General features: G+C 45.4%; 2 protein-coding genes across 2 annotated transcripts; one reads left to right on the top strand and one right to left on the bottom strand.

Annotated features, from left to right (window-relative positions):
• Positions 1 to 2655: 2655 nt before the first annotated feature.
• On the top strand, positions 2656 to 3969 carry LOC111212895. The gene has a single exon (XM_022714525.1). The coding sequence runs from the start codon at positions 2656 to 2658 to the stop codon at positions 3967 to 3969; it is 1314 nt and encodes a 437-aa protein (XP_022570246.1).
• Positions 3970 to 11090: 7121 nt separating this feature from the next.
• Positions 11091 to 12205, bottom strand: LOC111212894. Its single transcript, XM_022714524.1, has 2 exons — positions 12103 to 12205; positions 11091 to 12010 (listed from the first exon to the last, which is right to left on the bottom strand). Exons 1-2 carry the CDS (start codon positions 12203 to 12205, stop codon positions 11091 to 11093), a joined length of 1023 nt encoding a protein of 340 aa, XP_022570245.1.
• Positions 12206 to 14516: the final 2311 nt, after the last annotated feature.

The raw sequence follows: 14516 nt of genomic DNA, 5'->3' as shown, positions 1-14516 counted from the left end.
AGATCGCACTTCTTGCCAGTCTCGTTGACGACAACGGAGTTGATGAACAAAACACAAAATTCAATTCATCTTCATTGTGCGTGTGTATGATAAACGATAATAGCGTACATGTGTACGGAAAATATGGTGGTGTACATGTGTACGAGAAATATGATAGTGTACATATTTAAAACAACCATAAAGTAATCAAGCTAAGACCTACCATGAAGCTAGCATGAAAACACATACACTAATCAGCAGTTCTTAAACAAGGTGTGAATGATGATATTTGGGTTCAGTCAGATTTCAAGGATGACTCGACCCTGCATGTACATGGGAAGAAGGAAAAAAGTTCACATGTACATTGTGTTAGCATTATGTGAGTTCATGAAGTCGCAGAAGCTTAGTTATTTAGATAGAAAACCTACAAAAAGCTAAAAATGTGTACACAATCACTTTGATGTATAATACAAAAATAAGTGTATACATGTACAGTTTGAATGTAATGTACACACGACTTTTTTTTCATTAATGTTGCAAAATTACGAAAAATAACCTCATCTTCTTCCTTAGCCATTGTCGACCAGAAACCCTAATCTCCGCATATCTCGCCTATTTTCCACGATTCTTTACATTCTCAACTTGTTTTTATGTATTTTTACCCAAATGTGATAGCTTTCAATCTTAATTCATGGCAATAATGAGTCAGAGTGACGAGAAGATGTTTATGGCAGTTCATAGACGTGAGTCCCCAACGTCTCTACCGTTGATGTTGCCGTCGAATACGCATCATTACACCACCATCAGTCATGTATTTCATATATCTCAAAAGATAGCTTAGAAAAAAAGACAATGATTAAACATAACTTCTCTGGAAAAATGAATTTAGAAGAATCATATTTCATTTTCGAAAATTACAGAGAAGTATAAAGGGAAAGAGGAAGAAGAAAGTTATAGGGTCCCACTTTATTTTAGTTAGTGTAATGGGTATTAGCTGTCAATTTTTAGTTAGTTTATGAGTGAAAATTAGATTTAGTTAGACAAAAGTGTCTGAGTAGTAATAAGTGTCTTATTGTGTTAATAAAAACTCATAAACTGCTTTTCAATGTAATTCTTTCAATAATTTAATGTGTTCGGTACATGGTCAGAGAAATAGTCATTTACTTACGAGAGAATTACACTAAAAAGGCAGTTTCAAGTTATAATTAACACGAAAAGACAGTTTTTTATACAAAGGCAGTTTGTACTAACTAAAGTCTTTATGAGTAACTAAATCCTCACACGCTAACTAAATGACCCACTAACTAAATGATTATACAAGCAGAAAACCACCCCAGCAGCTCATCTTACCCCTATTTTAGACGTCTCAGATCGATTCACTTTTTTTCTGATTTGACTTATATCTACCTCTTATCTCAGCCCTTGGATTATACTTTTATCTTTTTAACTAGACGGTCCAGATTAAACCGTTATTAAAAAGTCAATCTCATCTCCATACCTTCTGTTGCCTCTACGGTTTCTCAAACAATGCTCCCCTCCATCTTCTTCCTGGTGTTACGGCAAAGGTATTTTGTAATGACAACATAATTGACCCTTCTGTGTTAACCAATATAGCTTACGTGTTTGGGTCTTTTTTATCGCAGGTGTAATGATGGCTGACCATTGCATGGTTATCCCCGGCGAATGGACCTCAGCAGGCTCGCTATGGGAGTTTGTAATCGATAAGAAGAAGATGTCTAGGATCGTGCCTGTCCGCGCTGGAATGTCCCTGAGTGAATTACAGAGCAATGTCGTTCAAGAATTCTACACCTTTACGGATCCGGCTCCGCAGTCTGTCCTTAGTTACTGGCCTCCAAATATGAAAGAGCTTGCCACCGGATTCACCACACCACCGGTTATTCTCACCAACGACGGGGCGGTGTCATTCTTCTTCTACCACCTAGCGGTCTATAAAACCATGAATCTGTTTGATACCTTCCACTCAGAAGTTGTTAAACCGCAAGATACACAAGTCGATGAGAATGCTTACATAACTCCCAACCAAACGTTTAAGCCTCACTTCAACCATTTCCGACCTTCCTCATCCTCATCCTCCAAAATCTCCAGCTTCTCTCTCTTTGATGAAGAGGAACTCCTCCAAGATGCGCCCCTCAACCCCAATAGCGTAAACACAACACCCCATCCCATCCCTCCGGCAGAACCCCACCGTGTCTCCGTTCAAGATGAAACACTTTTATGCGGTGAAGAGATGCTTGAAAAAATGTTCAAAGAGGACCCCGACCACATACCCGACACATGGCTCCTAGAAGAGGAAGACACAACTGAACCCGAAAGCTCACAACCGCCTAATCCAATCCCGGAACGGGGATACGACCAAGACCAAGACTTTTGGGAGCCTTTGATTAAGGAATCTCTCGGCGGGTCCCATTCCACCGAAGTGATGGCCGGGATACAAGTGCCTAAAACAGCCTCTGAAACCTACCAGAGCTACGTCGGCAATGCGTTCGACCACACTGTGCGCGTCTCCGGCGAAGATGATACGGACTGGAAGAAAGACCTTGATTTTATGGGTGTACACCAAAGAGATGGTCCACCTGTACAATCTTAGACACCGAACACACAAGCATGTGGGGAAGACCCCTTCACACCGCACCCCAATGTACACACACGGTCTCCATGTACTCGTACTCCAACGGCTCACCGTACACGCCGCGTTTAGGTGTACACTCAAATTCGGCGTACACGCATACGAGTAGTTGCCCATTGTCACCTCGTACACCGCACCCTATGCACGGCTCCCCTCACCAGCCTACAGTTCAGGCCCCACCACCCTGGGAGACCAGGCCACTAGGTGAGATTAGCGACGAGGAATTCGACATCCCTCCTCTTTTTGACGATCTCTCCTACGAGGCCGATGATGTACTTGATCTTAACGTAGAAGACACTGATGGGGAACCAACCGTTGGGAAGCTTTACGCAACCAAACAAGACTGTCAAATTGGTTTAGCTATCTATGCTATCAAAAAACACTTCCACTTCAGGCAGACCCGGACGACCAGGAACTCTTTTGTCCTCAGTTGCCACAACACGCGCCGAGACTGGTGCATACTAGCTAAACAACTGACTACATGTGGCTATTACACTATCAAAAAGGCTCAGCTTGAACACACATGCCCTCTCGACCAGCGGGACCAATACAAGACGAAGGCTACGTCAAAGGTCATTGCTCATATCTACCGTTCTTGCTACGGAGAACCAAACGAAGGTCCAAAAGCGGCCCAGATCCAGCAGCTCGTCTTGGAGGATCTGGGTGTCTCTGCCTCATACATGAAATGCCACAGGCCTGAAGAACAGGCTGTCGACAACGCAGTGGGAAACACAGAAGATTCATATCTCAACCTAGCCGATTACTTTGAAAGGCTTAAAAACACCAACCCCGGTACTGTCACAGCCATTGAAACAGAACTTGATGATTTTGGCCAGTCCAGATTCCTCTACGCTTTCCTATCATTCGGAGCCTCAATCCAGGGATTCCGTCGTGTGCGACCAGTCCTCATCGTCGATGGCACCCACCTATCTGGGAAATACAAAGGCGTTCTACTAACCGCAAGCGGCCAGGATGCTAACTTCCAAGTGTTCCCCCTAGCTTTCGCGGTTGTTGATGGAGAGAATAACAATGCCTGGCTCTGGTTTCTAACAAAGGTCGAGAGGATAATTGCAGACTCCACCTCTCTTAGTATCATCTCAGATCGTCATAGCTCACTCCTCAAAGCCAGGGCTATTGTTTTCCCCAAAGCGCATCATGGGGCGTGCATCGTCCATATCATGAGAAATGTTGTCTCCCGGTACAAAAGCAAAGGACTCGCCAAACTCGTCTGTGCAGCTGCCTTTTCGTTCAAACGCAAAGACTTTAATGATAACTTTGGGAAAATCCGTCAAACCAACGCTGCTTGTGCCAAATACCTTGAAGACATGGGCACCGACAAATGATCCCGGACGTACTTCCTTGGAAATCGATACAACCTTCTAACCAGCAATGTGGCGGAGCAGCTAAACAAGGCTCTGAGAAAAGCCAGACCCTCCCCAGTCGTCGAGTTATTCATGTTTATCCAGCGGATGCTGACACGCTGGTTCTCAGCAAGGCGAACCAAGTCAGCCAAACACATGGGTGCGGTAACACCGGAGGTCGCATCTGTCATTACACAGAGTCGCCTTGGACAACAAAGTTTGTTCATGCCAAGTCTTCCAGAAGCTGAAAATCCCATGCGGCCATGCATTGCTTGTTGCTGACTCAATAGGCCTCCCCCATGTCCAGCTGGTGGGTGATTGTTTCAAAACCCAGACATGGAAAGACACGTATTCCGGTGTCATCTACCCGGAAGCACCTTTTTGGGAGCTCACAATCCCACCAGCTATCTTCTCTCTCAATTTGCAGCCTCCTAACACTCGCCGTCCTTCAGGCCGGCCTAAGGATAAACGCATCCCCTCTACTGGCGAAATCCAGGTTACACCTGATCACTCATACACACTCTCGTTCTTTGTTAGTTGATGGATTAACTTGGTGGTAACAACACATTCTATGCATCTGCAGGTACCCAAGAAAACTAAGATCAACAGATGCGGGCTCTGCGGTATGACAGGTCACAACAGGACTAACTGCGTCGTGCCCATCTGATGGCTGATGAATCCTATATCCTAAGGATTTCTGTTTTGGATAGTGTATTCACCACAGCGACAGCTTCTTTTGTTTACTGCCTTTTTGTTGGATGTTGTATCATGTACTTGCTGTCGGGATACAACTATTTTTTTCTGGGACTATTGACTCATATTTATCAATCACTACCAAGTCTAAACACACACAAGCAAATCAACGCTGAAATATAGTGTGTCGAGTTTATGTACCGACAATCGAAGTTTGTCTACGTGTACATCGCATTAACACATACACAACCTCACTTGTTAAGGGCTACGCCATGTACACACCATTAACTGCCTATAACAATAGTTGTCAAAGCCTTCGTTTTGTTCCGGCAGACAACATTTCTCATGATATGGGCTACGCCCTGTACACACCATTAAGATACGCGTACATACAATTTGTTCAGGTGTATACAGATCAACTTGTACACAAACTTGGGTTAGTCCACACTGCCCTTGCATGTACATCAGTCTGGTACATCCACATGCTCTTACTACCCACCCTGTACATCTTTACCAAAATCCCTAGCACAACCACCACCAACTGACACTATGTACGTTAACATCTGCTGTGCAACTATCTTCTCATGCGTACACTTAAACATCAAGCCAGTTGTCCATTAAAAACACGTGTACGCAGAAGAACCTTGTACATGTGTACACACAACGTTAAGTACCCTGTGCCAAGTACACACACCGTTAAGTACCCTATGCCGCGTCGAGAACATTATGTACACGAACGATGAGTGTACAAACAATATGTAAACGTGTACACTAATTAACTAGCACACAAACTTGCGTCATTCCGCCCTGCCATTTCATGTACATCTGTATTGTACATCCACAGGCTCTTACGACCCACCTTGTGCATCTTTAACAACATGAGTACACCCCACCCCCATCGGCTGTTATTAGATGTACATGTTTTTTTACATTTCGATGCTCTTACCACCCTACTTGTACATAGTAGCCACACATCACACCCTAACACACCCACTGTGACCCACAAGAGATCCATCGTGCGTGTACATATATACAGCGTCATTTAAGAACATAACCAAGGGGATGTGTTTAGTCACATGACCAAACTAGTACATGTACATCCCAACTCGCACACTAAACATAATTCGTTTATTTACAAGAACAAACTAGTACATGTACACAACCACTGTGACCCACTAGAGCTCCTTCGTAGGTGTACACATAAATGTGTACATCGTCGTTTAAGAACCTAACCAAGGGGATGCGTTTAGTCACATGAACAAACTAGAACATGTACACTCCAACTTGTACACAAACTAATTTATACACAAAAGATGGGCGTATAGACAATATGTTCAGGAGTATACAGATCAACTTGTACACAAACCTGTGTTACTCCGCCCTGCCCTTGCACAACCACCACCAACTGCCACTATGTACGTTAACATCTGGTGAACAACCTTCGTAAATGTGTACAGACAACGTTATTTCAGCACCCTTGTACACGTGTACTTACGTGTACACCCTCGTACATGTGCACACACAACCCTGCGTGTACAAATAAATGTACACATGAATGTGCACACAGTATAAACATGTACAACCCTCCTGCGTGTACACATACATGTGTACATCGTCATTTACGAACATAACCAAGGGGATGCGTTTAGTCACATGAAAAAACTAGTATATGTACACCCCCAACTTGTACACAAGCTAATTTGTACACCAAAGATGGGCGTATAGACAATATGCTCAGGTGCATACAGATTAACTTGTACACAAACTTGCGTTACTCCGCCCTGCCCTTGCACAACCACCACCAACTGCAAGTATGTACGTTAACATTTGGTGTACGACGTGTGTACATATGTACACACAACGTCACTACACCAACCTCGTACATGTGTACACACATGTACAACCTTGTACATTTGTACATACACCCTGTACATGTGTAAACCAAACGTTGTACATGTGTACACACGACCTTGTACACCAAACGTTGTACATGTGTACACACGACGTTGCGCACAACCTAACCAAGAGGATGCATTCATCACATATTTCAGCACAACGTTAAGTACACACAACACAACACAACGTTAATTACCTTGTAAATGTGAACACACAACACAACGTTAAGTACCCTGTGTACAACTTTCTACATGTGTACACACAACGTTCAGTGCCCTGTCCCAAGTTCACACAACGTTAAGTACCTTGTGCCGCTTAGAGAACATTGTGTACCCTACGTACGGGCATTATGTACGCGTACACATACATGTGTGTACACCATCATTTACGAACATGACCAAGGGGATGCGTTTTGTCACATGAACAAACTGGTACATGTACACCCCAACTGGCACACTAAACATAATTCGTGTACGGCGCAATATCTAAACATGTACAGCGAGTTCTAAAGGTCATTAAGTCTTAACAACGAGTACGTCATTTTTCCCAACAATGTTCGCATACTAGCATGGCATTACGTTCAAAAGATTACAACTCTGCAGAGTTCACAAAAAGAACAAGACCAAGACATCATACCATTCTGTCTGAAACAACCAAAGTTCGACAATCCTTCAACCAAAAACAATCACACTTGGTCAACGTCCTAGGTTACAAAATACAGATAAAGAGGCACCACTGGTAGCTACAACCAAAACTACCTATTGAGATAAAGAGGAACCACCACCCCCTTGTAGATATCCATAGCGTAATGCTTCCTGAATATGTCCACAAAATCATCAGTAAGCCCTGACATGGTTGGGCTACGATTCCCTGTCGCATGCATCTCCAAGAACTTGACCGCCACTGGCCTGCAATCGCCACTCCTAACGTTCTGATACAATCCACCCAATCTCGACACCCGAAAGGGAACCTGTAGGCGCTCCCCCATTGCCTCGGGGGGGGGGGGGCATACCTTCTTCGTTATGTACGGCAACATGCAGGCAACTGGCTCCATCAACTCCTCAACCTCTTCCATACTTTTCAATCCGGGGTTGGATCAAAAATGGTTATGCTCCACTCACTCAAGCTGATGCACAAGCCAACCCAGTGGCAACCTACTCATATCATGGGCGTATAAAGGCTGTTTACTTCCACACCCCACCTTTTACACTTCTGCGTCAGGTATTTTGTTATCTTTGCATCACCGACAATGCAGGTTTTCCTCTTAGCCGCTCTAAATGACCTTCTTTTCCCCTGCATGTGCGCTGTAAACAACGGGGCAAGAAACATCGCCCTGTTGAGGTGGAGTTCTAACCCATACTGACGCTCACTATACTCCATCAAGACCTTCATGTGCTGCCCAAGCATAACAAACAAACGAACAATTTAAACAAGGGGATGTGAAGAAACTCAACATGCATCGCAACAATAATTCTATTTGCAACTCAACAGACGATCTAGACGTGCATCGCAACAATATTCCTATTTATAGAGACAGCTAGACGTACCATGCTATTCACCCACTTTCTTGGGGTGGCCAGCTCAAGGAATAAGACATTGTCGAGATCCCGCACCCCCCCCCGGCATTGTGATGCATCCTGCCAAGTCAATACAATTAGCTACACCCACCCAAAATACATTAAAGCAACCTATCAGATTAGTGCTTACACTTGCGGATTGGATTGCAACACCCTCTCAAAAAACGGATAATCACGGTCTTCTATTACAGGCACCATGTCCGCTAAGTCATAATACGACTTCGCTAACAGCAACGAAGCAAGCTCCTCCTCTTCAGCAACAGGGATGTGCCTCGCCGTCATTGGTGTTGGCGAATCACTTAAAATCATAACACCTGTTTCACCCTCCTTCTGTTCCGTTTCGCCATCAGTCATGTCGTCATGCGATCCAATGACATCCCCGTGCCCTGGATCAACCACATGAACACCAGCATCGGGGTCATTACCCTGCAGTCATAACAAAAAGGTTCATCAGGTTTCACCAAGGAACAATATACAACAAGTGGATGTCAGACTAGTGTACAGAACATACCTCTAACCCCTCGAGTATAGACTCCTCGCCAAATGCCGGTGTCATGTACTCCGCAGATTCTTTTTGGACCCCACCCTCCACAAACACAAAGGAAAAAGGTCCACTTTAGACAACTACAAATTTATGTCTACCTTTGCTACCAATGTACACATGTACACAATTAAAAGTTAATGCTTCGTAATATATACAAAGATGCAACCAACCTCGGGCCCCATAGTCTCGCTTATCACCGGTGGACACTCCTCATCCATAAGGTCGTCACCTAAACCAATCTCGTCGACATGTACATGGTCTGCAACCTACATTGATGACAAACGCCAACAATAAGAAATAAGCCACACACACAAAACCAAAACCTCTAACATAATCATAAATTAAACAGTCCACCAACCTTATTGATTGCTTCGGCGGCCGTCTCAGCTGCAGACTCCGATTTATCATCTAAAACACAAACGTCGGCGACATTTCCCTGCAGTGTTAGTAACAAAAAGGTAAATCAGGTTTTCAACAACGAACTGCATACAAGAAGTGGAAGTCAGCCTGCTGTACACAACATACCGCAACACCCCCGACCACAGGCTCGTCGACTGTAGCCGTAGTGAAGTCCGCCTCAGAAGCTGTTTGAACCCCATCCTCGAATATCAACAAAAAAAAAGGTACACTTAAGATCAATACAAAAATTATGCCCACCTCTGCTACCCATGTCCACATGTACACGTTAGAAACTTAAGGCTTTAATATATACATAGTTACAACTAACCTCGGCGCCCAAGGTCTCATTTATCACCAATGGACACTCCTCATCCATGAGGTTGTCACCTGAACCAATCATCGACATACATATGGTCTACAACCTACATTAAGGGCCAACACCAAATAAAAAACACTAAGCCAGCCACAAACCAGCAAAATCTCAATACAAATCATCAATTAAACAGTCCACCAACCTTATTCATTGCTTCAGCGTCCGTCCCATCCGCAGACTCTGATTTATCAGCCAATGACACTTTAGCTATTTCACCAGCAGCTAACCTCGAAGCAACAGTATCTTCATGGGATTCCTGAAAAATAACTGTTTTTGACAACCATCATAACTGTACACGATGGAGAACATTTGGCGTTCTATCGTACTGGTGTACAATAAAAAGAGTGCTGGTGTACACCGGTGGGATAACTACGCGTTATTAATCGAGCTAATTAACGTAACTCACCTCCACTACTGGGTGCTCATTAGCGCAATCATCAGTTGTTAAACCAGCATCCTTCATAACCGCACCAACAAGCAAGTCCAAACAATCTTGTTCCTGAGAAAGACAGATCAACAGGAACCAAAATTGAACATAATGGTGATGCTAACAACCAGTATTATACCACATAGCTAACGATACTTACAACGGGATTTATACCCTCGGCCGCAGGCACATCACTACCCCCTATGCTATCCTGGTTTAGCCCCTGAGGCATAAACTAAAGAAACACAAACAAGAGGCAGATCACTACCAACAGTTACGCGGGAAAAAACACCAATGGAAATAAAAGGAACCATTGTAACCTCTACGCCAGAAGCGCATTTATCAATCTCTTGAGGACCCGGCCCCGCTGGCTTAGTACCCCCTGAGCCGCCAGAACCAATCACTCCAGTACCCGCGTCCTCGACCGCGATATCATGGTGCCCCCCACCCGGGATGTGAACTGAGGTTCCACATATCTCCGCTCGCTCGCCCTTACGTTTCTTACGGCTACTCCTTCATGTTTTCTGATTACCCTTCCCATTTAGCGACACCTTCAAACTATTGATTACGTCCTCCTGTTTCTTACACACCTCACGTAGGAGAGCTACATCCGCCACAACCTCATCGACACGTGCCTCCAATTCCCTGAACTTCTCGCCATCAGCACCCTCGGACACAGAGCGGGTGTTATGGCCACCAACACGACTTTTCTTGCTAGCCGGTTCCTCATCGCTATCAAGCTGCTTTTTCCTTTTCGGAGTTCGAGCCTTAGCGCCGTACAAAAACAATGGGTCCCCAGCGCCCCCTAACCACTCGGCCTTCGTAAACACATGGCCCCCTTCGATTAGCTCCAACATATAATTGACTCGCCGGTCGAAATTCTCATCGTCCCACAAGCCCCACATGTCTTCGTGATTACCACTAGCAACCATCATAGGCTCTACGGTAAGATGTTTAGACACGTATCAAACAAAGAAGAAAACAAATGTCACCAACAAAACAAATGGGTGTATAACAACTACAAAAAATAGTGTACAAGATGAAAACTTGCGCACATGTACACTATATTTTAAAAGTACAACATGTACACTGAGCTGGTAACTTCCACACTGCTCGTGTACAATAAATTCTGTATATTTTGTTACACTAACTATGTACACCAACTAGCAACACATCTTAGCTTATCCACATATTCTACAAATTCACAACTCTTACCACAGAGTTGTGTTCCGCCTTCCTTACTGCCGCTACAATTAGACCAGAATGCTGAGGTAATGACATCTCCGGGTAGTTCAACAGAGTTATCGTGTCGTCGCCGGAAACGAGCTGCAGCAGCTGCGGGATTGTCCAAAATGCAACCAACTGGAGAGCTAGGGGGAAACCTGTCTTGATCATCTGCTGCCTCAACTTGTTGCAAAACACACCGACGGGATCCTCGCATTTCCCCATCACTTTCAGGGGCGGTATCAGTGTACTAATAGTCCACAAGAAGGACTCCCTCCCCCAAGGGAGGGCCAGGAAATCATCTAGACTTTCAAGAAGCTTCAAATATTTCAGCGTTGGCCACGGCTTCTGCGACTTAGCAACCAGAACACCGTCGACAATTACTATCAAACAGAGCTTCAACCTAATATCTCTGGGCATTTCATCGTCGCTCTCCACCAACGCAACGATGTATTCTATTGTAGCGTCCCTGCTGTCACCAATGAGCCTGTCCCAGAACTCATAGTTCTCCTCTTTGTTCGGTAGCTGGTAATCAATGCTATAGCCTTCCTCAAACTCACGGCAAGGCAAACCGGTTACCTCGCCGAACTCCACTAACGAGAACCTAAATGGGTTACCTCCAAACACATGCCACATCTCGTACTTCTTCTTCGTCACAATCTGCCTCGTCATCATACAATGAACAACTTTCCCCGCCAGCAACCTCCGAGTAGGTATTTGAAACAGCCCGGCAAAACAAGACCCCATCAATATATCCATCTCAGGAGAGCCTCTTAGGACTGCCCTCACCCACAGGATCGAGTACATGTTTACTCTCTCGAATGGGTACCGGTCCGTGGCGAAGAGTCTCACCGGAAGGCCGTTGTTTTCTAACTCACCATTCACGGGATCTGCACAAAAGAGTTAAGAATCCAACGATCAGAGACACCTATAAACACTCCCCATTGTACACAGTTAGAGTAATCATATTTGTACGACTCACCGCCCGTTTTGCTCTTCGTACGGATGCTCTGCCTCGTCGACATCGCTATCGCCACCACTACGTCGTCTGGTTTTGGATTTTGCCCCCGTCGCTGAATCTCCATTTTGCGTCGTTGCCTCTTCGCTTTCTCTCACACGCCTCGGTAAAAGCGAAAATAAAACCGAAGAAAATAAACGCCGGTGAAAAGTAAAAGGCGCATTGATAGATTTTTACCTACACCCGCTGGGCCCATGCTTTTTCAAAATTCGAACCCACTAACCAGATACAAAACCCAATTGAACCGCCAAAGAACCCAGTTACCTTTCTCCAGGGGAAATTTGTGACATTTCACACCTGAACTACCCCAATAGAAGTAACTGCCCCATTGTGTAAAAGAAAAGTGTTTCGTCGGTTACAAGAAAAAGAAATGCGTAAAGGAAATGGTGCCGGAGCTCGAAGAGCTTTACCGGAAAAATACAACACGGCAAGATAATAAAGGTAAAACCCTAATCTAGCCGCCAAGTATGTGTGAAAAATTTGGATTCTCTTTACGTTGCACCCCCCCCCCCTTCTCCTTATATAATCGACTTGATGCTCTTCCGTTATCTAGCTCGCGTCGGCTTCGTGGGCTTTTAACTCATTGGGCCGAGAACCCCACGTTGCTTCGAGGGGCCGTTGAGCCGGATACATTTAGTTGATATACGATCGACTAAAAGCACTCTCGCGTCGTGCCGAGAGATCAGCACTTCAATCCATGGAGCCGAGCAGTCGCTTCACTTTATACAGGCCGGGCCGTCTAATCTTCGGGCCTTGAAGGATGGTCGAATCCATCCTCTACAGTAAGTCCCCCCAGTTCATCGGTGAAATGACGTTCCGTCGGGTTCGATGAATTTGGAAGGTTAATGGTTTGGGAGGATAGACGGGTTGTCGCGAAAACTTACTGCGAGACGTCGTCATGTATCTCCGATTTTAAGCGATTTGATCGAATCCCGGTTGAACCGGCTTCTGTTTGGTCGAACCTGGTTTTTATTCTGACCGTTGGTTTGATCCGAGTCGGACCCGGTTATTTGCGGGGAGTCGAAGCGACACGTCGGTTTCTTGGGCGGCTAGGTACTTTTTCGAGGCCCACGTAGGCTCAATGATGACGCCTCGGGGAAACTCCCCGCTCCTCCCCTATAAGTACTTGTCTACTTCTCGTTTCCTCCATTCTTCTCCGCGTTATTCATGTATTTTCTCTCTCTTCCTCTCAGCTTCTCTCTCTAGGTTGTTGTTGTAGAATATATATCGTTATGTCGTCTGGTGGAAGGTTATCTCGTAAACAGAAAGGGAAAGAGGTTGCGACTGCGCCTAGCCCTGCGAGAGACACGAGCGGGGTTCCGCTCGACGAGTTCGAACGAATCCATAATGGAGTTTGGAGCTGTCTCAGCGAATTTTGGTTTCCGAGTCGGCCTGCTTACACAGACAAGAAATAAGAGACGCTACGTCTGAGCCACAGATCTGCGAAAGAGACGGTTCGGGGGGTGCGAGAGATGAAGTTCCTCTCGTCAATTATGTACCGACGTGTTACTACCCTGGAGAAATCTTCGAGGAACTCCCGGTTCTAGCTTCCGAGTTCCTGCACTCCCCAGATGTGAGTGGTCAGGCCTGGGAGAACGTTATCGAGACGCGGTCGACTCCTGATAGCGTAAAGAAGCTCTTGAGGGAACGTCGCGGACTGGGGGGTGACCTTCCTTATCCCTTCGAAACGCCAGAGGCCTTGGTCACCGCCGGTCGGGTTCCAATGCGTATGAATCCTACTTTCAAGATGACACGAAGCTCTGGTTCCCGATTCCTCGACTAGTTACGTCGTAAGGCGTCGAGGTGCAGCTATAAGCCAGTTCCTGAATGGCTCGTGGCGTATCGCGGTTTCCTTGATGGTTATGGCCGCGGAGATCGATGTCTCTCTAAGTGTCCGCGCTTTCGAGGAGTTACCGTCTATTAGTTCGTTAGACGAAGGCCTTCTGTCGATAAAGATGCGACCAAGCTACAATGTGGTAGGGGGAAACCCTAATATGACGTTTGATTGGCAGAGGTCTTATTTTTATGTTAAGTCCGATGATTCAGCCTTTGAGGATCCTCCGGATGACGACTGCCGTGTGTTGTGGAAAAGTTTACTTGGTAGAATACCTCCGTTAATTCGCGTCGTTTCTACGCGCATTAACTATCTTTATTCTCATTGTTTTTTCCTTTGGCAGCTGATCACCCGATTTCCCGCGAGTATCCGGAGGAATTCCTGTCGAGCGCTCGTGCTGTTGCGAGACTCGATCAAGAGCATTGGGGGAACATTTCTTGGGAGAGGGTTCGCCGTTGCATCGATCGTATTTCCAGGAGTAAGTCCGCTTTCTTCCTCGCCCTGCTGCGACTCTTCGCTTCCATCTTCGCATATAAGTCTTTTT

Source organism: Brassica napus, chromosome C4, assembly GCF_020379485.1.
Source record: "Brassica napus cultivar Da-Ae chromosome C4, Da-Ae, whole genome shotgun sequence".
Taxonomy (NCBI): Eukaryota; Viridiplantae; Streptophyta; class Magnoliopsida; order Brassicales; family Brassicaceae; genus Brassica; species Brassica napus.
Note: the sequence above shows the minus strand (reverse complement) of the source record. Positions and strands in the feature narration are given on the sequence as shown.